Genomic DNA, 27,787 nt, shown 5'->3' on the forward strand with positions numbered 1-27,787 from the left:
ACAGGCTGTGCTTCACGTTATGTTCTCCTGACTGGCTACGTTCAAGGGCTGCTCCTTGGGGGTTGCCAAAAATACTTGTTCAATAGAAAAGAAAAGCCCTATGAAAAGCGATGGAGCGGAGCTGTATTTGGCAGAGTTTCTAGGGGCACTTTTCAGAGGGCCCTTAAGATCAAAAGTTGGTCTTTAGCGACAACCTTGTGTGTGTCTGTCCCTCATTTATGCAGTTCATGAAGTTCTTGCAGAACTGAGCCCCCTTGTCCACTGCTGCTTGTGCTGCCAACATACGTCTTCAGCTGTTGAGAGTCAACAGCTTCTCTTGGCTTCCTGGTCAACCACGGGCTGACCTTCCTGCCCAGCAGCATCTGGTGGGAAGGTGACACCAAACCCCTGTGTTCTGTCATCACTTGGGAGTTTGGTGCTCTCTTCTAGCTGGCGCATCTGCCTGCTTGCTGCTCGTTGCTGCTGCTCCTTCAGCTCACTGTAGGAACGGGAAAAGGTATGAAAGATGGACGTGACTGGGAAAGCCATCAGCAAAATCCCACTCAAGATACTGCTCAGGGCTACCACCTGTCCGGGGATGCTACGAGGCACCATGTCGCCATAGCCAACAGTTGTCATGGAGATCACAGCCCACCAGTAACTGGTGGGGACACTTGTGAATTCTTGCTTGGCTCCCAGTTCGCTCTCAGCCAAGTACACCAGCGGTGAGAAGAGGGCCATGGCAACACAAAGGAAGAGCAGGAGGAGCCCGAACTCCCTGGTGCACCGGCGCACAGTGAGCCCGAGCGTCTGCAGCCCCAGCGAGTGCCGTGCCAACCTCATCACGTATAGGATGCGCAGAGCCCGCAGGAAGCGCAGCACCAGGCCCACTCGTTCCAGGTACTTGTTCCCAGCTCCCCCACTGGGCTTGCTGCTGTTTTTCGTGGAGACCATATCCACTATGAGAGAGATATAGAAAGGCAAGATGGCCAGGATGTCGATGATGTTGAGCGGGGTTTTCAGGAAAGCGCACTTGTTCTCTGCCTGGATGGATCGCAGCAGGAACTCAAATGAAAACCATGCCACGCACACCGTCTCCAGCACAAAGATGTCATAACACTTCTGTGAGCATTCACCCTGGGGGGAAGAGGAGCGGGAGACACAGAAAAGGAGGAAGAAAAAGATTTAGCCAGGGAGTGAACCAAAGAAACAGAGAGTGGCAGTTCTCAAAGGAAAGCACCACGTGAAATTGATACGAATTGTGAGGTGCCAAAGTAAAATCATTGCTGCTAAGAGCAGCTGGAACCGATAACTAAAACCAGAGCTACTAGCTACATGTTTGGCTGCAGGACAGGTCAACAATGCTCAGGAGTATCCCGAGGCTGCCAAGAATTTGGTGTGATGATATCAGCTGTCGGCCAGGCAGCCCACTGCTGAAAGGCCGGGGGCTCACACCTGATTTCTAACCGAACCTTTAACAGCCTTTAGAAAAGATTAGAACAGGATTCACGGATTTTAATAAATGGGTGATCACACCCTCCCTTCCTGATCAATAATAAATTGCTTATAAATGGCTCATAAACACCCACACCATTTTACGTTATGTGCTTGGAGTCATCTATTATTCACAGAATATAGACTATTTTTTATATTCCAGTGAACTATAGGACACTAGTCCTACAATCAAAAGCTTATATAAAGTACTGATAAATGTAGGTATTTCTAAAAGAAAAAGTACAAGAACAGAGGGAGAGTCTGGAGAAATAAGCGCTTTCAATTACCTCACCTGTAACAACTAATGACCACGATGCCCTCCCCAAGCTTTCTGAGGCACTGGAAGAGTGCTTTTCCCCGCAGGCTCACTTAGTAGAAAATAAAAGAGAATTCTGGTTCTTTAGTTACAGTGCCTGTAAACAAGCCAGCCCCAGTGCATTGGAACAGCAATAAACAATAATGCTGGTGATGGCTGTTCTTTGATTGTTAATTCAACAGCACAAATACTATGGCAATTCTCTGCTACATCACTGTTAGTAACTCCAGCTGAACAATAATCAGCTTCTCTAAATAAACAGATCTCGATGTGGACAATTATAGGGCTAGTGCTGTTTCCTCTGTAAATGCTCATAGAAAAGTGTAAATGCTCTGGGGGCTTTGAATGAAAGGCAAGGGTACATTTATTTAAGGAAAGTGTATATTTATTCGGTGAGCCACTTTGACTCTGAACAGCTCATGAAAACTCTTGTAAGCATGTAGGAGTCCATCCACAGTAGCGGGGCGTATGACTCCCACTGGATGCAACAGGTAATGTAAAACCTCATTTTCCTCACCTATGCTAAATTATAGCAATAAAGTATCACTCAAGAGTGGTGAGGCTGTGTCAAGCTGGTGGCCATTTCACCACTGGAGAAGCTGAGAACCCGGTATATCTATAAACACTTCTGCCCACATGGTCACCACAGGTGTCTTTTGCTAGGCAGAGCCAAGGAAATTTTTACTGCACAGCACCACATCCTGACTTCATCCTTCTCTAAGTGTTTATGCACAGTTTTTTCCCTGTTGTGAAAAAAAAAACAAACCAGCAAAAGAGCGATGAGACTTTTGCCCTCTTCACTAACTACAGTGTTCCCCAAAATGTGGGGGAGCGACTGAATACAGGTTTCAAGGGCTGCTGCACTGCTGGCAGTAACAGCAGAGTCATCACATTGAGTATAAATCCTTGTCTTACCTCAATTGATAACCAAAATGCCAAGGCACCCTCCCCATTTCACAAAGAGATTGAGACAATGACTGAAGAGAGATCAACAGGAAAAAAAAATGTGAAAAGGTATCCTCAGAGCCGGTGTTTAACTGTCCATATATTAAACACTATTAAAGGTTGTAGTGCCTTGTATTTATAGATTATTTTTTTTATTCCACTTTCAATTGGCATATGAGGTACCTTCCACTGTTTCCCAGGGGGTCATGCTGATATGGAGAGAAAAAATTACTTGCCCTGTTAAAATTGCTGTCAAGATTTTAAGTATATTGCAGGGAGAGAGGATAATCTTGTTTTACTAGTATAGTAGGTCAACCCGTCTTTAACGTCCTAATTTTGATAGGTGTGAAGACTAGATGGAGCTTAATTTATATCTGCCTCACCAAACTAATTTGGTCATAAGTAAGTATTTTTGTCACAATCATAACACACAGGACAAAACATTTTGTTTTTAGGGGTTTCACTCCTATCACAGCATAATTAAGCTGTCAGGCTCTCCCATCAGATACAGAACCAAGATGCTTTCACACCACCGCATAAATCTGGCTCTGTGGGCCAGAGCCAAAGCTCACAAAGTCAATGGAAGGACTCTGCCTGTGCCACTGGAACTTCTCACTTTATTACCAAAAAACCAGCCATCAGACCAATGTTGTCCCCGAGGCCTGCTGCCTGGGAATCTCTCGTCAGGATGTGCTTGATCTCACACCTAAGGGCAATGGCTGCAGGTGATTTGCAGCTCCTGATACTATCCTTGCACGTGCACAAAAGGATCAGGCTGAGACAGCAGGAAGACAACCCATAGAAGAATAGCTACGGCTTGAGCAAAGCAGCAGCAATGGCAAGAAGAAAAAAACCCCAATGTGCACACTTGCTTTCTCTGAAAGGTTCATCGCTACTTGGACCACCAGGTAGTGAAACTAAGATGTAGCTTGCCTTAGAAGCCTATCTGGCAGCCAGCGTTCTGGATTCTGATGTGCATGTATGTAATTTTATTGCCACTAAAAGTTTTAGGAAAGTCTGTGAAGTCTATGGATAATTTAACCTTGGAATAGACCTACAAAGACATTAAGGCGTTTAATAGTTAATTTGGCACCTAATTCCCCCAGTGGTCTCTATTTTGGTGCATAAGGAAAGGAAACTCTCCTAAGTTCTTCTGTGTATGAGTTTTGGTGTGGGAGCAAACAGAAGTGAAAGCTGTTCCTCATTAATGGACTACCAGTGAAGGTGACTTTCGGAAGACTATCTGCCCTCCCAGACTTTGACATGTTTAGCCTGTGTAGGTTCACAAACCTACGGCTTTGGTATTTATGTCGCCCTGCAGAATTACATCAAGAACAGAAGTGCAGGAGCAGCCCAGCAACCTTTGCTGGGCACAAGAGGCTTGGTGGTATCTGAAGCTCAGGTCATCCGACACAGAAGAACCAAGCTGTCATCTTTGCCCACCACTGTAATGAAGAGCTGAGATGTAGTCCATCCAGAGTTGATGTTGGGCTCTGGCTTTTCTCTGCTCTTCCCACTATCCACAGCTGACAGTTAACATTGTGAATGCCAAAATGTTTACTTTCAGAAGAGTGGAGCAATAATGCTCTGCTACACAGAGTTCGTTTTAATGGGATGAAACAATCCCCTCTTTTAGCTAATGCATAATTATCTTCAGCAAAGTGCTATTCCTTCTCAGGATCGTTATTAACCTATTGCAATCTGAACACACCAGGCTCTGTCCGAAGGTTTTTCTGAGAATAAGAGGGTCTGAACAGGCTTTTAGAAAACAGACCTGTGTGTCAATTAACTTGCCAGAGGCCTTTTTTTCACTAATTAAATGTCTTCCTGTTCCCTGGACCGTGTTTCAATATCATCTAGGTATGACCTATTATTATCCTCACATAAAATAAAAAACAGTAACAGCAAAAACGTCTCATGCTCTTTGTGCTTTGCTTCCTTGTGCTGCAGCTGCTTTTCACTGCAGTTTTTTTTCCCCTTGATTACAGCATTGTAAAAAAAAAAAGCAATTTTTCTCTTTCTAAAACATTTAACTATGCATTTGAGTCCAAATGGATGCTGTAACTCTGCTTAGGGTTTTGAGGTTTTTTCCATTCAAGAAAACAAAACAAAAATGCGCAGAAAGACAGACATAGAGATGGAAAAAAGCAATCAAGAATTAATCAGCCATTGGAATAAGAGAAAAACAAGTCCTAAAAGAACAGGATAGCATCCTGCCCAAAATAGGTCTGTATCAAATCTGTATGTTCTCAAAAAAGATCAAGCTATAACAACTCATGGCCATAAACATGTACATTAACAACAAAATACTGCTTTTTACTTTCTGTAAGCAAAATAGCTAGCTGTCATACTAACTAACCAGATTTTTTCATCTTGTAATCTAATGGATAGATATTTATAATTACTTTTTCATATCTAGCTTTATGAAACTGGGCCACAGGAAAACATTTTTCAGTTTTCATAATAATCTTATTTCTTTTTGTCTTTTAGAGGTCTAAACAAAAACCAGCATGAATGACAATCACAAAGGACACCCCTCTTTGTGTGTACGTGCATTTCTTTCAAACAGCAAACAGATTCTTTTTTCCTGTGCAGAAATTGAGTATGGGAAAGTATCTGCAGTTGCACGGGATTTTGGGGCCGTATACTAATGTCAGCTCAGGACACAAGAAAAGAAAAGAAGGAAGGTCTCTGAGTAATTCTATGCAGTCAAATTAAAGTGAGTCTCCTTCACTAAGATTTATAGAAATTTGCTGTCAAAAAGCCAACCACAGTATCTTTCTTCTAGAGAAACATTTTCTTTGCCAAAGGTTCCTTTTGCAAAAAGAAAATCACGAAAAGAAAAGCTGGTGTCACTGAGTTCATATCCAGCTGTACTCATTGCTCAGTATGGTCTGTCTAAAAATTGCAGACATCTTTCAGAAACTTTGGCTTGCAGGGTCCCTTTCACTGGCACTTCCCTGTACTGCACCTCAGAAAAATTCCCCACTGTGTGTTGTGTGACTTCGTGACCTTGCCTTTGTCCTCTGGTCTCCTGAGAAGAAATTCTGACTCTCCTCTAGATTCTTGCAGGCTTTGTTGCCATCTCCCCCCTCTGGCATTAGAAGATGTCAAAAGCCAGATCACCTCTAACCGCCTCAGTTCTTGCGTTGCTTTGAAAACACACATTTTTGTATGATCAGCAGCTCCACGGTACTTTTAGGGAAGAAGTTACCCCCTACAGTGAAGATTTCCCTCCCTCTCAAATGTATATGTTAAGAAAAAAAACCCCACCCAAACATGAGAGGCATTGCATACAAAAATACTTACATAAGCTTTAAAATCATGACATTTCTAAAATGATATTTTTGTTCTCTTCTGCCCCTTGTTACATGACCCCCAAAGGGTCATGTATTTCAAGCGTTTCTCTGTGCACATCGGATCAAACTCTTTTTTAACAACAATGTGGGACTTGAAATTCTGACATAACCACGGTCTCAGCACCAGAGATCAGCGTTAAGGGACCTGCAGACAAAGTTCCTGCGGCTGCTACACGAGGTCTGCCCGCAGCCTGGACGCAGCGCTGCAGAGAGCCCAGCGGCTCAGGGTGTCCCCCTTGGAGCTGGCGCGAGGCTGAGCTGCGCATCCACAGGGAGATTCGGAGACAGACCTCCCCACACCCCCCCCAACTTGCAATTATTCAGCAGCCCAACACCTGGAGCACTTGGCAGGCTCGGGAGAGACCCAGCTCCCGCTCCTAAGCGGGCAGGGTAGAAGCCTCCACCTGGCTCTGTCCCAGCCTGCAGGAATACCTGGAGCACCGGATGCTGGGTCACCGCCCTCTCTCATCCCAACTATTGCTCTTAAATGAAGAAACCTTCCCTGAGAAAAATTCCAGCAAAACAGCAACGTTCCCAGAAACGTGTGTCCCCGACAAAACCCAGCAATTTTGCTCACGCTGGCACTTTCTGACGAAAAGCAATTTTCTGATCAAAAGTGATTTTCTGATGAAAGCATCCAGCTAATTTTCACAGTAAGGATGAGTGCGCGACTCTTGCAATGTGACCCACTGTAGGAAAGGCAGCATCACACTCTGCCCTCAGGCGCAGGCACCCTTCCCTTCGCCACTGACCACCTACGGACTCGGTGATTGTAATTCAGTACATCTGCCATTAAAGCTAGGGGTCAGGATGAACTTGCAGCCAGCCTGCGCTGAGTATTTCTTGTGCTCCTGAGCAAAAATGATTCAGCTACTGCACAGTCTGTTCTCAAAGCTGGCTGGCTGTGAATTCAAAGTAATGGTTTCTGTTTTTAAAGTCGCCAAGGGGCCATGAAAGGGCCCTCTGCTTCCTGCTGTACGCACTTTGATCTGTAACTAGAGCTTAGTTCGTGCTTCGTCTTCAGCCCAGCTGCTAGAAAAGGTAACCAGAGCCTTGCCTTCAGTGGGGAGGGTTGTCGCTAATGGTTTGCTGTCATATTATGGACACAAGATAGCTCTTGTACGCTTGTTCCTGTACAACTTGTCTTTCTTGAAGAGAAAGGGCAAGGAGGTGGGCAGGAGCTATACCTACTTTATCTCTCTGGATTTCCTTTGATCCTGAGACAGCACAGCCCCAGATCACCGCTTTTCAAAACCTGTCATTTTTATTCTGCCAGTGAAGCTGCAAATAAACATGGAACACCAACAGGAACGAGGGAGATGCCAAAAGACTGTGGCAACTGCTAGAAGGAAACTTCAGGGTGTGCTAAAATCCACAGCCAGAGTCTAACTAGCTTGTAAAATAACATGCTGTGCTATTCAGTTGCAGTCACGTAGCCAAGGGGTTACTGAGATACAGCTACCTGCGTGTGCCTTGCATTTCTGTCTGGAATTGCTCTTCTGACATGCAGCTATGACATTTCTGACATGAAATGGCTATGTTCATGGAAAGCTCAGTAAAGGGTCTGGGGTCAATGGGAGGGAAGAGAAGACCACGTGTGTGAGGAGTTTACCCGTGCACCACGGTAGCCTATGACCACCCTTGTAGGCCAAATAGGTGGGAGACACAGATGTCACGCATGATCCTGGAGGCTGCAGAGGGAACCAGCAGCCTTGAATTCAAGTGTCCTTGAATTACTCTGCCCAATCCAGAAGCAGCCTGCGGCGTTGGGCCATCTCAGCCCCAGACTGCATGACCAAAATTAGATACTGTAGGTAGGACTTGGGTTTCTAAGCCATAAATATTAAGCCTTGAGATCTGTTTAACTGTCACCTTTTTTCCCTGCAAATGCTGTAGATGTCTCAGCAGCTGTAGTCTGACTGCATGGATTTGGCATGTACATCTGAATTGTGGAGAAAGACACAGACACGGGGCATTTGATCACCCACCTACCAGGCAAGACTGTTGTTGTGATCCTAAGGCTGTCCTCTGTTTCCCTGCCTCCTTCACTTACTGTCCCTGCCACATGCAGAGATATTCTTCAGCCCACTGTCCTGCATCATTTTGCCCCAGTAGAGTTGCTGGGAAGAGTGCAGGTAAGTAGCACTACAGTTGCACAAAATGTCCTCTTATTAATATGTCCTCTTTACATTACAAAATGTCCTCTTACATTACAAAATGTCCTCTTTAAATTACAAAATGTCCTCTCAACCAGCTTTTCTCACACCTGCATCCACTTTTAGAACACACTTCTCCAAAAGCAACAGTATTTGTTAGAGGGAAACGAACGTTATCTGGCTCTACTTTATGGAAAGCAACCAAAACCTAAAATCTGCAAGAAGCAAGAAACATATAAAAAGTGAAACAGAACACCATCAACTTGCCTTTTTTTCAGATGCCTGTCAGGAATAGCACAGTACCTCACCCAGAGAGGCTGGGGGGACTGGGGGGATGTAAAGACAGCTAACATCTTAAAACTCCTCAGACTGCAGCTGGGAGCAGCTTGAGGGAAGAGTATGTGCTCCAGAGGCTACTATCTCCCAGTCTGATCATACCACACACCAGGAGAGAGTGGCTATAGTGTAACGTAAGGAGGAGAGATGTACGCTGGGTAACATTTTCTCTGAGGATACTTCTTAAGTCTCTGCTCCATTCTTACTGCCTTGTGACCTCCTCATGGGCTAGTATTCCCTTCACTTTGTCTTTCTTTGGTTTTCTCATGTTTGTACTCTGCTTCACTACAAAATGAGGACACACAGCTTCTCACAACCTGTGGTTTTCACCCTTGAAACAAGCCTTGACACCAATTCCTTCTTGCTTACCAAATACACGTGCAAAAAACCCAACACTTGTATTTCGAGCTTACTGATAGGTCCCAATATATAAGTGAAGGATTCTATTTGTTCAAGAACCACCCATGTTCGAGAAGGATGATTCCAACCAGAATGAGTTGGGAGAGTAACCCAAGGCTACTTGGATGTCTAGTGGAATGGAAAACCTATCTATCTTAAAAACAGACAATTAAATGCATTTGACTTATTTACTATCATCAAATGAAGGCAGAGAAGAGACATGTTTGCTGTCTATAAATATACCAAAGGGATGAAAAGAAGCACTTTTTAATGGTATGGTCAAATGTTCTCATTCAGGTCTATCTGGACCTGCTGAAAGTACCGCTATCTCCATCTACTACCTGCCTGTTTACAACCCACAGCTTAGCCCACAGAATGGGACATATGATCATTCCTTAATTCTCTTCAGTGCAAAGTCAAATTGGATAACAAACTGGTTGGTTATGCTACAACCACTGGCTTTGTTGGGGAGAGGTTGGGAAGGGCAACACCATCAGCTAAGTAATGGCAATCAGCAGGGGAGGTAGGAGTGGGAAGAAGAGGGACCTAACACGCTCAGTGTTTACACTAGCTATTTTCAAAGAGAACCTATCACTATTTAAAAGGACAGTGTTGGCAGTAGAAGAAATAGCTACACCAGTTTTCAGAATCTGGACTCCAGAAGACACATGAGGTTCCAAAAAAGCCCTCCTGCAAGAACAGGGAAGGCCAGAGACAGTTTAAGAGGAAGCTTCTCAGTTTCTGGAAACGGTGGTATGATGTGGTACCCATGACAACAGAGGACTGCGCTCACCTCAGAGGACCCCTCCAAGTCCTACCTACCCATAATGTTCAACTAGCAAAGGAAATGATGTGCTTGATGCTGCTGGAGCTGGGCCTCGGGGGATCTGAGATCCATACCTGGCTTGTCCACAGCTTTCATATGCGCATGTGTGTGAGACATAAGTAGGCTATTAATAATATTTAGAGAATTACAACCTATATGTAGGACAACAGGGTTACTGCCATTTGTCTAAACAAATATTCTGAGTCAAAACATTGGGTTTGCACCTGGGGTCTGCTTTGGCAATTTTACAACCTCTTAGTGCCATTTGGAAACTGTCTGAAGACAAACAGCTACACAAGAAGACATGGGTTCATAAGCACAAGGTATTATATTTTAAACTCATCATCTCCCATGGCATTTGAGGCTGGATTTCACAGACCACTGCCCATATGGCTTGCCTTCTGGCAGCTTTGCCCTGCAGCAGAGCTCCTCTGCGGGAAACACCCACGGGTGACATGGCCATCCAGATGTGTCCACAGCTCCCACACAGCCTGTTGTGCTTGGACCAGGCACGACCTGCACAGCCTGACCCCAGGGCGCTGCTCAGCACAGAGGATTTGTTTATCAGAGTCACTGCCACAGACAGAGGCAGTAACACAGAAAGAAGAATGAAGATTTCACCAAGCAATGGTGTTCTCTAAAGAACAGCTTCACTTTAGAAACACTGATGTTCTTAGAGTTTCTAGTAAAAATTACCTTGGAATTTTCTATTTCCAGATTTCCAGAATGTTTATCTTGGTTTTGGCCCACTTTTTCACTGAAATTGAAAGTAAAAAAAACCCCAAGAGATTAATTAAGCACCAGAAGCCTCTTTGCTGACAAGTGTCCCTCTCTCCCTGATTTCACATGAACTAGAAATCTTCCTCCTCAGCCCACTCTCTCTTCTAGCTCTGATAGAGGTATCATATCCCCCGAGGCTTAGAAACGACAATGCTTTTTTAAAAAAAAATCCGTTCTCTGTAAACCTAAGCAAATGCCTGATTCTGAGCTTTTACATGAAGCAGCCCAGTTAGCTTGAAAATTAGCAAATCTCCTGATTTCTGGAGAATAATCCTAGCTTTGTTTTCTATCCTAGTGCTCTGAAAACAAGACAGACTCAGTTCTTGCTTGAAAAACTTGAGCAATGGTACTTGGCACTTACAGCACACCTGCTTCTCATAAACATGGCAGGACTGCAAAAATAAAGATGAGGGTTATCTCCCGTAAGTGGCAGCATAAATCAAAACACTTGCAGAACCAGAGTGGGGCTGAGTCCTCACCAAGGGCACTTAGGTGCAGTTTGAACAGTTTCTCCAGGGAATGACAACACTTAGGCTCAACACATCCCTCTGAAAGGACCAGCCCAAGAGAGACAGGGCTGTGTTACAAACCAGTGGCATTCTCAGCACTTTCACATCTACCCAACACCTGGGAAAAGATGATGCTGTGGTGGCACCTGGCTGTGCTCACAGATAGATGCAGTGTCTAGAACTGTGGTCTTCCTAAACCCAGCATCCTCTTTTCTTCTTCTCCTCACTTGTTCTCAGACTTGTTCTCTCTCTTTCTCTCTCTTACTAATTGTATTAAAAAGAACCACTGATTTTTAACAGCATTTAAAAACACATTTTCCCTCTTCTTTCCCCATTTTCCCCTTCTTTCAATCCCTGTTTTGGAAGCTCTTCTCCTCCTGCTGCCTCCCACTCCTTGCTGGTTCTATTTTACTGACCCACATTAGTTTTACCGGTTCCTGCAACCCTGTAACCTGCTATAAAAGTTGGGGTTGTCTGTTTTTCTCTTGGAGGAAAGAACAGAGTCAAGCTTACTCTTTTCCTCTTACTTTTTTTTTTCCAAACCTGTCTTCCCCCCCCCCCCCCCCCCCTCTTTCCCTTTATCCCATTATCTGAAAGCAAGTGAAGGATTTGCCTGTGTTGCCTGTGGGAAGATTTGCTCTCCTGCTGGTGGTGGCTCAGTCACAGCTGGCAGTCTGCTGCCGCATTGCCCTTGCACTGGAATGCTGCGAGCTGTACTCCTGCACTGGCGAAGTGGATGAGTTTTTGCAGGGTGGCTCTGACCACTGTGAAATCCTGCACTCTCTCATATTCTCTCTTTCAGCTTAAGGCAACAGGAACTGTTTTCCATGACAGCAGTGCAGAATATAAGAACTGCATGACTTACCTTAAATTAGCCAACATTTCTACTGTATACGAAGGCAACTTAGCTGTGGGCCGGGGGGAAATATCCACAGCTTCTGCCCACAGACACTCAGTGCGTGGACCGTTCAGGAGGGAGCTGCAATTTCTGTTCTGTTGTCGTCTCTATCCAGTGCAGTGTGTACCAAGTTTCCAACACAGCTCGGGATGTATTGGATGTCTGGGACCTTCACGCTATTCTCTGTATTTTCTATTTGTATCCAGGCTCAGAAAAACGAGCTGAAGCAGAGAGAAAGGGAATGTCTGTGTGTGCCTGCATGGGAAGGTGAGGGTACGAGGGCCCTGCCAGTGAACAGCCAGAGGGCTGGTCTGGGACCCTTCCTCATTAATAGCCCGTCGTGGCTGAGCCATCCTGCTCCTGAGTGACTCACAAGCTCAAGTCTGAAGAGCAGCTAATACTGGGATGAAGCCCCGCCGGTAACATGTCCCAGCCCCTGTAGCACCCCCGCCAAATGCAGTCTGCGCTGGACAAGAGACCTTGGTCAGGATGCTACTACCTTCATGGGGCCAGACTCATGGCATGTCACTCCTCTTCAGAAAGCTTCCAGGCTTCTGAGGTTCCCTGGCTGTCCTCGCCTTTAATCACAATTATGAACTGCCACTGCTTGTTTCATCTTGCTGATGACTACAGGTCTGAATATACATGAAGCCCAAGGAAGGCCCAGACATATAGCGTCCTTGTTGGCACCCCCGGCACAGGGGGACAGTGCTCCTACACAAGCAAGTCAGGGACAGGATGGCAATTGCTCACTGACCTGTAAGGCCAGAAGGGGCTTTTGAGCTGATCCCTTGCAGAGCAGAGGATCTCACCAAGTGGCTCTTGAATCACAGACAAGCTCTCAGCTACACTGAGATGTAATTGTTAGAAGGACTGACAGAATGTATTTAAAAACTATCTGAGATGTACTCCAGCATCTCTAGATAAACCGTTTCCATTGTTAATTACCCACAATGCAATGCACTTTATTTAGAGCATGAGTTTGTCTAGCTGCAGGTTCCAGTTATTGTTCAGTGTTGTCCACAGACATTCTCTTATTCTGCTGTCTACTGCATTAAAAACTCTTCTAGTGTCTCACTATAAAGCAGAATTTTCATATTTTAAATAATTATTTTAACATTTTTTCCAACTTACATGCTTAATGGATATCAATCTGGAGACAGTACCTCAAGCCTCATGCTTTGCTTCTTAACTAGCATGTCAGATGGGAAATCGTGTCCAGCCAGTAGTTCACCAGGGTCTGTAAATTCCTTCCGAGTCCCCAGTTTACCAAAAGAGTCTTTTGTCCTGGGCTGCCTATGCTCTCTAAACTTACAGCTTGCACTCTCTGCAGATGAACACACAGTTACCTCCCGATGTTCAAATCAGTCCGGCTAACTGTGTCACATACTTCCAGTCCCTGACTAGTGTGTCATTTCTGTGCTACCTGTAAATTTCATTTGCAATTGTTTTATATATTCTCCCAAATCACCAGAAAAACACCTAAGCAGCTCTGGACCAACACCAGAGACACTTGCATGCCTTTCTGCGTGCACTGCTACTGGATGATGATTTCTCATGTTAGTTTTCTGCTACTTTGAAACCCAAGAGAAATTTTTAAAACATTTAATAAGGGACGTAAGTTTTTGAAAAATGCCATTTTTATTAAGGAGTGATGTTGTGTGGCACTAATACAAATATCTTACAAAAGTACAAGTACCTGCATCAGAGGGATTTTTTTTCCAGAAAACTTTATAACCTCATAAAAATTATACTAAGTTTGACTAATGAATGATGTTCTACATAGACTAGAGTGAATTATGCTCTTGTCCTCAAAAATGTTGCCGATTGTACTCAGTACCATCTTTTTCGTGGTTTTACTTGGAACTAATACCATGCTTACCTTTAGAAAATCCAATAACCTTATAGTTTTCTCCTGGTCCTTTCTCAAGCCTTTGTTAAAAATCTATTGCAAAAAATGTTTTAACCTTTTTTTTTTTTTTCCCATTTGTATACCACTCTTCTAACTTAAGTTGTCTTGAATCTAAATGTCTCCGTGGACGCTGCAAAAAGTCCCCAATTTCAAAAACTTCTATATTGTCTCTCAATTGCCACATTTTAAGCAATGAAAATGTAAGCATTTATAATGTTAGATGATATAATGCAATTTTTCTAAGTGCTGTACACATGAATCAGCTCATTACCTCAGCCTAGCTGTATGAGGTCTAGCCAAACGCAAACCAAACCTCCAGAATTGATAGCAACATATCCTGGAGCTCTGAGATGAGACTTCCAGATGATATTTTTATTACAAATAAATGAAAGATTTCTCTCTTTCAGAACACTAGGACACCACTCAGTAAGCCCATAGAGCACTAGCTCTCTTGCAAAAGCCAGTGGAGCAATCTATGGAGTAAAGAAGCTACGCTGTACCCTCAGGATATTACAGAGTAGGCTATGCTGAGCAGCTGTAGTAATTTTACAAACACGACTGAGGGCCAAGCAACTCTTATCGCGAGATTGCTTCATAGACTCCCTGGATGATTTCCCTGGAAGTCAGGAGAATAAACCCACTGGTAGGTATAGATAGTTATGGTGGTGGAAACAGAGAAATATTAAAAGAAATTAAATAAGGAGCGTATTTTGCTGGGTGAGCCACGTTGCACCAAAGATAAACCAGTTAACAACGCTGACAAAGTTACCAATGCTTTTATGGAAGAGTCTTAGCTGTTTAATTATTGATCACTAATGTTATATTGCAGCATATTTATACAATATTTAAAAGAAGACCTGAGCCTGCTATTTATTCATGAGAAGATATCCTGTAGACTAAAAGGGTTCATTAGCACAGCATAAAGTTACTAACAAGTCAGCAGGAATTGTATCTTATTCAGCTCTTGCCTCTTCCCCAAGCTAACAGTGCAGAGAAATACTCTCCATTTTCTGACTTCTAAGCCTAAAACACCACAGAGTCTCAGGTGGTTCCCAAAGTCTATATTGTAACCTACTGTTCTCAAAATCTTCCAGGGCAGCTCCTTGTCGCATAAGGATTTCTCTCCTTACTTGGGAGAAGCAGCTCAGGAAAAGACCCTGCAGTGAGGCCCAAAGTTGGTAAGAGCCCGGCATAAACAGCTCAGGCAGTAACTTTGCTGCCATGGGGAATTTTAAGCAGAGCGTCTGCAGGCTCACTGTGGGACTCTGTGCAAACCTGTCCCACAGTGCTGTGTCCCCGCTCCCCAATCTAAAGGCAACTCTTAGTAAAAGAAAATACATTCCTCCTAACCCTCCTGATATGACAGAGAAAGATCTTCTTACTGGGTCCATTCCACTGGTCGAGCACCGGGCACCATCCTGTGACCATCTGCACAGGTCAAGGGCACTCATCCTACCTGACCCTCAAGGCAGAATGGTGGGCACTCATCTGAGAGCAAAGGCTGCAGCTCGGGCTGGGGGCTCTCCACCACCCATCCCAGCAGTAGCCAGTGCCTCCACCCAGACAGAGCTGCTGAAGGCAGAGGCTGCAGGCGGTGCCTGGACCTTTCTCCTGGGACAGGGATAGGTGGCACACCTGCCTGCAAAAGGTGTGCCCAGGTGGAGGACCTCCTGCAGCAGGTGGCTGAGCTGTAGGAGGCGGTGAGGAGGCTGGGTAGCATCAGGGATGCTGAGAAGGAAATAGACAGCTGGTTCCCATTGCAGCCTGCAATGGACCCACAACCCACAGCCAGTCGAGCACTCCCATGCTTGCACACACAGGAGGAAGGGAGGCCAGTAACACAGAATGGTAACTGCAAAGACCAGCAAGAGGAAGAGACTTCCCTCAAAACCTGAGATGCCCCTGCAGAACCGCTTCACTGCTCTGCAGAGTGAAGAGGGAAAACCTACTGTATCAAGAGAGGTGCCAGAGCTGAGTCGGACTACCCGATTTGCTCCACATAAAACAACCAGTGCAACTAAGGAAAGATGATGGGTGACAGCCGTAGGGAACTCTCTTCTGAAAGGCATGGAGTTTTCCATTTGCTAGACGGATGCACTCTCTAGGGAGGTTAGCTGCTTGCTGGGCGCTCATGTCAGGAATGTCACGGAGAGACTACCAAACCTCGTGTAGTCCTCAGACTATTATCCACTGCTGCTGTTCCATGTGGGCACCAGTGATGCAGCTGGGCACAGCCTGAGGACTATCAATTAAGATTACAAAGCCCTGGGAGCAGTGGTCAGGGACTCTGGAGCACGGGTAGTTTTTTCATCAATCCTCTTGGCCAAAGGCAAGGAGGTTGACAGGGCCAGGAGAATCTGGCAAATCAATAACTGGCTACAGGGCTGGTGCCACAGCCAGGGGTTTGGCTTCTTGGATCATGGGACTCACTTTGAGAAAGCGGGTCTACTGGGGCTGGATGGGGTCCACCTGTCAGAAAAGGGGAAGAACATCTTTGGTCAGAGGCTTGCCGACCTTGCGAAGAGGGCTTTAAACTAGAGTTGCCGGGGAAAGAACCACAACCCATCCTGCTCCTACCAGTAATAGAGGCCCAAAACCTGGAGAAGGGTTGCATGTCAGCAGGAGAGCACAAAGGATTTCCAGCCACTCCAGCCAGGAAGGTAGCTTCATCGGGGGCCCAACTTAAATGCCTCTATACAAATGCGTGTAGCATGGGGAACAAACAAGAGGAGTTAGAGATGTGCACATGCCTGCAAGGCTATGATCTAATTGGCATCACGGAGACATGGTGGGATGGCTCCTGTGACTGGAGTGTTGCAATAGAAAGATACAGACTCTTCAGGAAGGAGAGGCAGGGGAGACGAGTAGGGGGTGTTGTCCTCTATGTCAATGGTTAGCTAGAGTGCATGAAGCTCTGCCTGGGGATGGATGAGGAGCCGACTGAGAGCTTATGGGTCAAGATTACAGGAAGGGCAGGGACAGGTGACGTTACAGAGAGGGTCTGCTACATGCCACCTGACCAGGAAGACCAAGTGGATGAGGCCCTCTATAGACAGATAGGAGCAGCCTCACATTCACAGGCCCTGGTCCTCATGGGGGACTTCAGCCACCCTGATATCTGTTGGAGGGACAACACAATAGGGCATAAGCAATCCAGGAAGTTCCTGCAATGCATTGATGATAACTTCTTTCTCCAAGTGATGGAGGAGCCAACAAGGAGAGGTGCCATGCTGGACCTTGTTCCCATCAACAAGGAGGGGAATGTCAAGCTCAAGGGCAGCCTTGGCTCCAGTGGCCATGAGATGGCAGAGTTGGAGATCCTTAGCGCAGTGAGGAGGGCGCCCAGTAAGCTTGCTACCCTGAACTTCAGGAGAGCAGACTTTGACCTCTTCAGGGATCTGCTTGGTGGAGTACCATGGGATAAAGCCCTGGAAGGAAGAGGGGCCCAAGAAAGCTGACTAACATTCAAGGACCACCTCCTCCAAGCTCAGGAGTGATGCATCCCCACAAAGAAGAAGTCAGGAAAAACACCAGGAGGCCCGCATGGATGAACAAGGAGCTCCTGGACAATCTCAAACAGAAAAAGGAAGCCTACAGAGGGTGGAAGCAAGGACAGATAGCCTGAGAGGAACACAGAGAATTTGTCCAAGCAGCCAGCAATCAAGTTAGGAAAGCTAAAGCCCAGATAGAGTTGAATCTGGCCAGGGATGTGAAGGGCAGGAAGGGATGCCATCCAGAGGGACCTGCACAGGCTTGAGAGGAAGGCCTGTGCAGACCTCATGAACAACACCAAGTGCAAGGTCCTGCACGTGGGCCGGGGCAGTCCTAAGCACAAATACAGGCTGGGCAGAGAATGGATTGAGAGCAGCCCTGAGAATGACTTGGGGGTGTTGGTTGATGACAAGTTCAACATGAGCCGGCAATGTGCATTTGCAGCCCAGAAAGCCAACCACATCCTGGGCTGGATCAAAAGAAGCGTGGCCAGCAGGTCAAGGGAGGTGATTCTCCCCCTCTACTCTGCTCTTGTGAGACCCCACCTGGAATAATGCGTCCAGCTCTGGGGCCCCCAACATAAGGAGGACACGGACCTGTTGGAGTGGGTCCACAGGAGGGCCATGGAGATGATCAGAGGGCTGGAGCACCTCTCCTATGAAGACAGGCTGAGAGAGTTGGGGTTGTTCAGCCTGGAGAAGAGAAGACTCCGGGGGGAACTTATAGAAGCTTTCCAGTATCTGAAGGGGGCCTACAAGACAGCTGGAGAGGGACTTTTTACAAGGGCATGTAGTGATACGACAAGGGGGAATGGCTTCAAACTGGAAGAGGCTAGATTTAGATTAGATATTAGGAAGAAATTTTTCACTATGGGGGTGGTGAGACACTGGAAGAGGTTGCCCAGAGAAACTGTGGATGCCCCATCCCTGGAAGTGTTCAAGACCTGGTTGGATGTGGCTTTGAGTAACCTGGTCTAGTAGGAGGTGTCCCTTCCCATGGCAGGGGCGTTGGAACTAGATGATCTTTCAGGTCCCTTCCAACCTAAACCATTCTATGATTCTATGTTTCTTTTATCTTCTCTTGAAGGAGCTGCCATGACAGAACAACTAGATATGTCTGCTAAATTTTTAATAGCTTCAATCAAGCAGGAAGGCTGGATTTTTTTTTCTTTTCAGGGGAGGGAGGTCTGCAGAAAGTAATTTTTTTTTTTTCCCAAGAGCAGCAAACAAGAAAAGGAGAAGAAATGGTGAGAGCTCTCCAAAAGCAGTCATGACCAAATACAACTAGTTGTTATCCAGCACTCTGTCCACACAGCCAATATCAAGAATAACCAATCATTCCTTCAAACAGTTTCTATTTATTAGCAGCTTAAGGTAGCCTTGCAAAGGGGAAGGACTATCTCTGAAAAGAGTTGGCAAAGCTGGCGCGTAGTCTGCTATTTGGCCAGGGGGTTTCCAGGCAGCTTCCTGGGCATTGGGGTCAGAGATGGTGCAGTGGGCAATGTGTTGTGCAGCAGTGATGCCAAGGACTCACAGCACCAAATGTGTTTCCCTAGCATGTGAATACCGCAATCCTGAACTCAATAAAAAAAACCCTGATACCGAGATATGCTAACAGCTGGATTTAGACAACCAGTAAAGGAAAGATTCAGATTCAGATCCACAAAGGAAAGATTAATATATGCATTTCTTTTACATTAAGGACTGTATAATTCAGATGGTTCACAGACAAGCACAGTTCTGAGTAAAATGATCAAAGGACATGATCACCACTTCTTGGTATTTGCAAAGAACATTTTGCTGTTAGTCGTATATTTGCAAATTCCATGGGAGTCAGATAAAAGATGCACACCACTCAAAGAAACCACACAACTCAACATCTAAGTTTTAGGTTGAGCAGTGCTGAGGTTCCCCACTCCTTGATTTTAAAGCTCTCTGTGTGACCCACAGAAGCAACATCACATCTTTCAAACCTCATCACTTTCAACTACTTTCAGACAAGTCTGAGCTTTGCACAGCAAATTTCTCTGACCATCAGACAGGAGCTGGGAGACCACAGTACGATGACTCAGACTTGCACTGCAGAAGTCTGCAGTTACTCCTCAGTTTTGGACTCTAAGGATATCACACAGTAATTCCATCTTGCAAGAACTAAGTTGGTCTCACTTATCAAAAGGAAAAAATTCCCTTGCTTAGGAACCTAGCTTGCAGCTCAGGAATGAAGAATGTGCCCATGTACCTGAACAGCAGCATAGATGTAATTTTTATTTCTGTTATGGCGATGGTCATAATTGTTGTGTTTAAGACGTTCTGTCCCAAAACATTCACAATGTAAGTGCAGGACTACACAGAACAGGTGATGAAACTACATGAGGCAGACTGAGCACATGAACAAACAACAAAGCAAACTTGCTTATTGCTGATGACTAAAGCTATGGGTAAAGGATGCTCTCAAAGCTTGCAATTCGGACCGTGTGTTACCATTTTAAGTACCATCCGAGCAAAAAACTTATTTTAAGCTTATGAAAGAAAAAAATAAGAAACACCTTTTAGTTTTACAGCACAGCTCTGTAGTGCTGCGGGTCCTACACACTCACAGTGTACATCTTGCACACCGGGTAAATAACCTCACTTTGGGACAACACCTTCAGCAAGGGCACGTGAATGTGAAAGTGAACATGAATCTCATGTGTCTACAGGAACTTCATTGTGGACGATGTTGTAGAAAAGGCAGGTAACAATTGTTACTGAGTCATTTGGTCTTTCCCTGGCCTCCAGCCAGCTGTGGCCTGAACCACCCAGAGCAAACACAAAATGCAAACTAGCAATGTATGGGATGAGTACATCGGTAGATCAGTTCAGATGCCATAACTGGTGATACTGTTACAGCTCATGGGTTTTGCATTTAAACAGCAGAGCTCAGAGAATGGTATAATGAATTCTCAGATGATCCCTAGGGAAATTAGTTAGTCCAATTCCTCAAGATTCTTTTTATAAAAAGTTACCTTCGGTGCCTATATACTATAAATAGTTATCTGTAATACCAGCAGGGAGATTTTTTTAAACACGTTTTATGTTGACTGTGTTGTAATTTCTAGAACAGTTTATTCTACAAAGAAAGGAAAAACACAAGCTGCAATTTTATTAAGACTTTCATTCATGAAAACAAACCATCTATGCATCACGTAAACATGTGGCTCTAAGTTAAAATCAAGAAGGTCTCAGTATCACATGCAAAAAAACCTGCTGAACAGTCACAAATGGAGAGAAATTACTAAAAAAGAGCTCTCCAGTAACGTAAAGCTTCATTGCAGAGTCTCAAGCAGAGTGCCATCTTAGGATAGAAAGCACCGACAATAACAAGTGTTTTACTCCTTTACATTACTTTTCACTGAAATAAGAAAATGGTTTAATGTAAAAATTAGTTTTCCCCACCCAGAAGGAGCTGAAACTGCAACAGTTTTGAGACATCATTCAACAAAATGTTTAACATTTCTGACACACTGAGGCCCTGAATACTTATATTCCTTCCCATCTAGCCACCTATTTAGTTTACAAACCTAAACAAATCGATAGTTATAACCACAGAATCAAGAATGATTGAGGTTGGATGGGACCTCTGGAGGTCATCTGGTCTAGCCCCCTCCACCTGCTCAAACAGGGCCACCTAGTTTCCCAGGACTGTGTCCAGACAGCTTTTGAATATCCTCAATGATGGAGATGCCACGACCACCCTTGGAAACCTGTGCCAGTGCTCAGTCACCCTTACAGTGAAAAAGTGTTTCCTGATATTCAGAGGGAACATCCTGTGTTTGTGCCCACTGCCTCTTGCCCTGTCACTGGCCACCAATGAAAAGAGCCTGGTTCTGTCCTCTTTGCACCCTCCCTTCGGGTATTTATACACACTGGCGAGATCCCCTCAGAGCCTTCTCTTCTCCAGGCTAACCAGTCCCAGCTCTCTCACACTTTCCTCATATGTGAGATGGTCCAGTCCCTTTGTCATCTTTGTGGCCCTCTGCTGGACTTTCTCCAGTATGCCCATACCTCCCTTGTACTGGGGAGCCCAGAACTGGACACAGGACTCCAGGTGTGGTGTCACCAGTGCTGAGCAGAGGGGAAGGAGCACCTCCCTCAATCTGCTGGCAATACATTGCCTAACACAGCCCAGGACAGCAGTAGCCTTCCTTGCTGCAAGTGCACATTGCTGGCTCATGTTCAACTTGGTATCTACCAGGACCCCCCAGGTCCTTTTCTGACAAGCTGCTTTCCAGCTGGATGGACCCCAGCATATACTGGTGCCTGAGGTTGTTCCCTGCCAGCTGCAGTGCTCTGCATTTCCCCTTCCCAATCTTCCCAAGGTTCCTGTCAGCCCATTTCTCCAGCCTATCAAGAGCGTTCAGGATGGCAGCCACTTGTCCAAAGTTTGTGTCAACTGCAGACTTGCTGAGGGTACACTCTACTCCATCCTCCAGATCACTAATGATGATGTTGAACAGGACTGGACCCAGTAGGAACCCCTGGGGTACACCACAAGATACAGGCCTCCAACCAGACTTTGTGTCACTGATCATTGCCCTCTGGGCCTGGCCATTCTGCCAATTTTCAACCTACCTTACTGCTCATCCAGCCCTCACATCAACAGCTTGTCTATGAAAAGCTGTTGAGAGTCATTATACAAGACTCTCTTAACCTTTTCTGAAATTACTTTTGTGTGTACCTTTGCAAAATGACATCTTTAGTCACAAGATTGTTTAAAACGCACATTCACAATTTATCTATTCCCCATCCTCACCAATATGAAAGATGAAGGACAGTGTGTAAATTAAGCTTAGAAGGGTAAATAGTTTCAGGCTTCTTTATGAGCTATTATTAACTTCATTATTTATGAGTCTCTCTCTTTGTTGTAACGTTCTTCAGCTGAAGGTTATTGAACTGTAACTTCCTATCACAGCATCTTTAATTAGACTAGCTTTTCCCAATACATTAGAAAGCACGGTGAAGAAGGAAGTACTCTCTGATCTCCTGTTTTACACTACGGGTACTACAAATGATTGAGCTCAGTGGGACTCAGGCTTTTGTGAATCAGGACAAAATGATTGCTGTTCATCTCTGAGTTCACCACCTTTTTTCTGTCATGAGGAAGAGTATCTAACAAAAGAAAGAATCTTTCTTCATCAGATAGAAATGGTCGACATTTGTGTTTTCACCAAGAAAAAAATGAAGAGTCTAGTATGATGACCATCTGGCTTTCAGTTGAATCTCTCAATGTCTTTTGGTTGTTCAGCTCTTACTGTGTTGTTAAAGCTTTTGCTGTAATGTATTCCCAACTAGTTTAAGACTCCTGTGATGTATTAGCTGCTTTATGTGAGTCACTCAATGCCTGCCATTTGTTTCAAGAGTTAAGAAGCCCACTTAAAGGTATCATATGCCTAAAATGCCTTAAGGATACTCTATGCCTCTGGCTATTTTTATGTCTTGGAGATCAATTTTGTGGTGGTCTTGAAAGAACTCAGTGCCTGAGGGCTTCTGCTATGATTTTGTCTCAGCAGTATTCTGCCTAAAGAGGGGACTTTTCACCATTAAATCTAGATCTTGCATAGAAATCTCCAATTCTGAAGATTTTGAAATTGAAAATTAATTATTGCTTTGTTACTTTACATGGAAGAACCCGACTCTCTTCACAGGTTTATTTTCTTTATACATTTGAAGTCTCCCTTTCCTGAAATTTCCAGAAGCAGCTATTATGCACATTACTGGATTGGTGGGTTTTATTTAATTTAATCAGTAAATAAAAGCTAAATGAGGAAAAAAAAAACAAACCCAAGATAAAATATATGTCCTAGTTTGGTAAGTAAAAAGTAGTTTAGGATATGATTCTGTTACCTTTATTGATAACTCTACAGCATCTGAAATACGTGATACTACTTCCAAAAAAGAGTAATGCTGAGATTAATTGTTGACCATTAGTGTGAACAAGTCAGCTACAGTACATGGGAACACGATCCTTCCCACTCTTGCTAAACCACTAGGGATTGTCACTTTCATCTAGAACATCTGGAGCAGTTAATAAAGTTAACAAAATGTATGATTGATTCTTCTTCTGTATTTTCAAAGAGATAGGCACGCACCTAAAATAATTTCCTCACCCGCTTGGTAATTACTTCTAACTGTTAAGGTTCCACGCTTACATCTGTGTGAGGTCACTCACACCTCTGCAGGACCTCACTGGGTGTAACAGCTGGTCTATTCAGGTGACACTAAAGGATCGTGGTCTGAAAAATTGCTCTCCGGCGTGTTTTTTTTCATGACTGGTTCCTCTCTCTTTCCCTGAAGTAATAACAGGACAGATAGGTGGCACATAAAGCTTTTGTTTTCTGGAAAACTCCAGCTCAAGGAAAAGACCACTGCTTGTTAGCCAGAGTATGTATGACAGGTCTGACACGGAACCCTAACAACAGTAACGCCAGGCAGACAGCCTGGAAAACGTACACACCGAGTACTGTGTGTCCTTGAAATAGTATTTACTGTTTATTTGTTCCTTAGCCAGGAGGGATGAACATACATTTTCTGCTTGTTAGCAGACTGCAGAACCAGACCAAAAAACTATCCCTGGGCATGAATTTTAAACTAGGTACTAGGGATACAGCTCAGGATGGTTAACATGACTTTGAATTCACATAAGCTCTCTTCTCTCCACACCTGTTACTTGATGAGCTGCATCAGCTTACTAAGCCATGTACAAGATGACACGCAAGGCGTTTGCAGCCTTGGTCTCTGATCCTACAAGAAATTCCATGTGGGCAGATGCCTGACTCCGTGCCCAGCCTTACTGAGGCTGAAAAGATCTACATGGGTATTTGCATCCATTTGTGCAGGACCAAAATCGGTCACTGTGTATGGCTCCTGGCACGACTAATTACAACTCAAATAGAGCGATGACCTGCATTGGTTCAGTAGCAGGTGAGGAACGTCGGGGATGAACTAAGCTATGTAAGAAGTAATTCCTCACCTGTCCCCTGTGCTAAAGAACCACCTTCATCTCAAACAAAATAACCACTTCCACTCTGCCCACAGACCTTTTCTGTGCAAAGGGCAGAACAAAGCCTATTTGTAGGAGCCCTGTGCTTTTAAATTTAAGGGCACAGAAAAACATTAGATCGTTTATTCTGATCTTCTCTGTATTGCAAGCGTTTCACCTTTGTAACTTGAACTGAAATCTGTAATTTAGTTTTGATTGAAGTTGAGTGTGTTTAGCTGAAGGCTACCTTCCAGGAGAGCACTGAGCTTTGAACTCAAAACATCAAAAAAATACAAAATCCACTAATTCTTTTCCTAGTCTGCCCTAGTAATTAATCGCCGTGGTATTAAATATTGGCACCTAGTTTCCCATATGAATTTATCAGGATTCCGCTTTTAACCATGCATCCTCTCCCTGCTTAATTTAAAGGTCTTTTAGATGATACAGTTCTCCTCCCCCCATAAAACCCACTTATTTGCTTAATCCACTCACCTTCTTTTTGGTAATCTAAATAAACAGAAATGTTCAAGTTTCTTATTGTATGGCATTTTCTCCAGGCGTCTAATATTTATAGGTTTTTTCACCCTCTTCAATTTTTCAAAACACCATTTAAAAATATGAACGTGAGAACTGACTGCAGTATTCTGGTGCCAGTCTCAGCAATGCCGCATACAGGCAAAAAATCATGTTCCAGCTTCTAATCACTACTCCCCAGCTTAGATATTCAAGGATCACATTAACCCTTCTGACTTGATGCTGCGATAGGAACTTACATTCAGTTGCTTGTACCCTAAGTCCTATTTAGAGTCTCATTTTGGGAATCAGACTCTCTGCTTTTGCAAGAGCAAGTCTGCATTCATCTTCTTTTTGTATAATTTTGCATTTGACTGTGAAAATGCGCTCCTTTTAATGGCCCCAGCTTACCAAGAAAACCAGGCTTCTCTCATATGCGTGCTCTATCCTCATTATTACCCTGCTCCACCCAACAAATATTATTAGCCTATTGTTATGAGTCCCTATTTATCTTCAGATCATTAGTAAAAATATAAGGTGCCTAAACTCTGGTAATTCTGAAAGCAATTGTTCAGCTCTCACTTAAAGTCAGGAACGTATAAACACTAAATAAATCTCAGTTTTCAAGAGTAAAATATCCCTTGTACTTAAAATTCCAGCATACTGGAGCACTGTTGGTTAATTACAGTAAAAGGCATGTGTTTTGGAAATGATCTTTTTAAAAAATTATTAGGACAATATAGTTTTAACTAGTAGCCAGTACTACTATCCTCAAATTTTATATCATAAAAAGCCTTTAAAACAAAGATCTTCTAAACAATCAAGTATCAAACAACGCACCAAATGATTTGTCTTTTTTCCTGGCTGCTACCGAATGAGTCTGATTCCAAATCAAACAACTCAGTTGACATCTAACCTGAGCATACCTCGCAAGCAAAGGGTGGGTTTAACTGCACATGAGGCACTCAGTCAAATGCAGGGGTCTCTCTGGAGTTGCTGGACCCATTTTCCATCAGTACGGTTTTTACTTTCAATGCTACAAAACAGTAAATGCCTCCTGTCAGGTAATGACCACTCTCTTTTCTGCTACTGGCAGTGAGCGATGAGCCATTCCGAACACAGGTGACGGCACACAAGAAGGGTTCTGCTTCCAGGAGAGCTTAGACTTCAGCTGAGAGGCAGAACTTGACAGGGTGAAGTACTCTCTTAGTAGCTGAAGTTCACTATCACATTTAATGACCATGGGGCTGGAAAATAAGCCCAAACATTTAGTGTCAAGCTTGGATTTGAGTAAAACTAAAGAGGCCATGAACTCCTCGAAAAGTCCCCACCCCCCCCCCAAATCCCTTCAATTGCATTTCAGCACGTATTTGATGAAAACGTGAACGTCCTCCGCTATGGATCTTTAGATGAGTTCTCATTGGCCTACATACAGCTAATCCTAGGAAACTGAACTGCTTGCACAAATAAGGGACTAAACCCTTAGGAAATTTGTTGAACTAAAGAATAAACAAAATATCCACAAGACTCGATTTTCAAGGGCATGAGGCATCCACAGCTTACACTTGAGAATACTAAGCACGTCTCAAAAAATTGGGACATTTGCTTTGTTTCTGCTGTTAAATTGCTGCCTCAGCTTCCCTGCCCTTGACCTCACCTATAGCATCAAAATATTTCAGATATGTTTTTTGCAGTGGGGTACTGGGAGTTCACCGAAAGTGGTATGTTAAAGTACCTTCAAGGAAAAAAGATCTGCTAGCTCTTAACCTAACTTCAAAACACTAAGCCCCAAGCAAGGCTGATTTTTATACCCACAATAGCTAGTTTGTCATCTGGTTAGAGATGTCAGAAAACAAATCTGTTGGGTAAAGCTGTCTGCTGGTGTGAACTGGCAAAGCTGCGCTGGCAAGGCAGAGTTTGGCTCAATCTTCCCTCAATATTGAGCGACATAATGCTTTCTGTGCTCTACCCCGGCCAGTGCTCCACATCATAAATACTGAACGCAATACCTGCATGATTGCTGGAGTGACTTTGCCCGTCACCTTCCCTAAGGAGACAACAATGCAAAACATGCTTTACTCTGAGAAAAGCTGCACTCACCCGATCTTCTTCTTCTCTGACATCTGGCATGGTGCTGATGCAGAGGCTGACTGCAGTGATGGCAACAAAAGAGATTGAAATACAAGCAAAGATCTTTCCTGGGATCCCTGAGTGGGGGTTCTCCACCATATCCCTGAGCTTTCGCATGCACAAACCCAATCGGCTATCGTCCTGGAAGGCACATTGCGTAGTTTCACTAAATACCATCTCCCCTTCATACAGCCTGGCCTCAGCTGCCTCCTCCTCTTTCTGTCGCAATCTCTTTTTACAGCACCACTCCAGGTGGTCCTCTTCTATCCCCCAGTACACAAGCTCCTCCTGAAAAGAAAGAGCGCACATCTCCCTGAGAAGCCTCAGCTTCCCAGCTGTCAGAAAAGTCATGATCGTCCTGAAGGCACTAGGATTACGGTCAAAAAAAAATTCATTGCAGCTAACATCATAATCATCGCAGATGTTCATGATCTCATCGTAATTGTTGCAAGATTTTAGCTTCCCAAGCCTGGTCAAGGGGCAGTTCTCCAAGGTGGTCCATGGAACTTTGTATTTAATACCACCCACGTTGATGATCACAAACCTGGTCCGGTCATCCAGGCGGGCTAAGCAGCACAAGTCTTCCCCAGGGTGCAGAAGTTTGGCCTTTTTGTAGTAGAATCCTTTCTTGGTTTGCACCTCACACAGGTTTTCCAAGTTATTGAAGGAGTAGGAGCTGAACTCAGGATCTGCATTCCCAGTGAGCAATGCCATTTCGTGATACAT

General features: G+C 44.4%; 1 protein-coding gene across 1 annotated transcript; it reads right to left on the reverse strand.

Moving 5' to 3' along the window:
- Positions 1 to 303: 303 nt before the first annotated feature.
- KCNG2 (potassium voltage-gated channel modifier subfamily G member 2) lies at positions 304 to 27,787 on the reverse strand (the record flags this gene model as incomplete). The annotated part of the gene is made up of 2 exons (XM_082499444.1): positions 304 to 1,116; positions 27,032 to 27,787. 2 exons carry the CDS (start codon positions 27,785 to 27,787, stop codon positions 304 to 306), a joined length of 1,569 nt encoding a protein of 522 aa, XP_082355570.1.

The sequence above is a fragment of the Vanellus vanellus genome (genome assembly GCF_965231255.1).
Source record: "Vanellus vanellus genome assembly, chromosome: 2".
NCBI lineage: Eukaryota > Metazoa > Chordata > Aves > Charadriiformes > Charadriidae > Vanellus > Vanellus vanellus.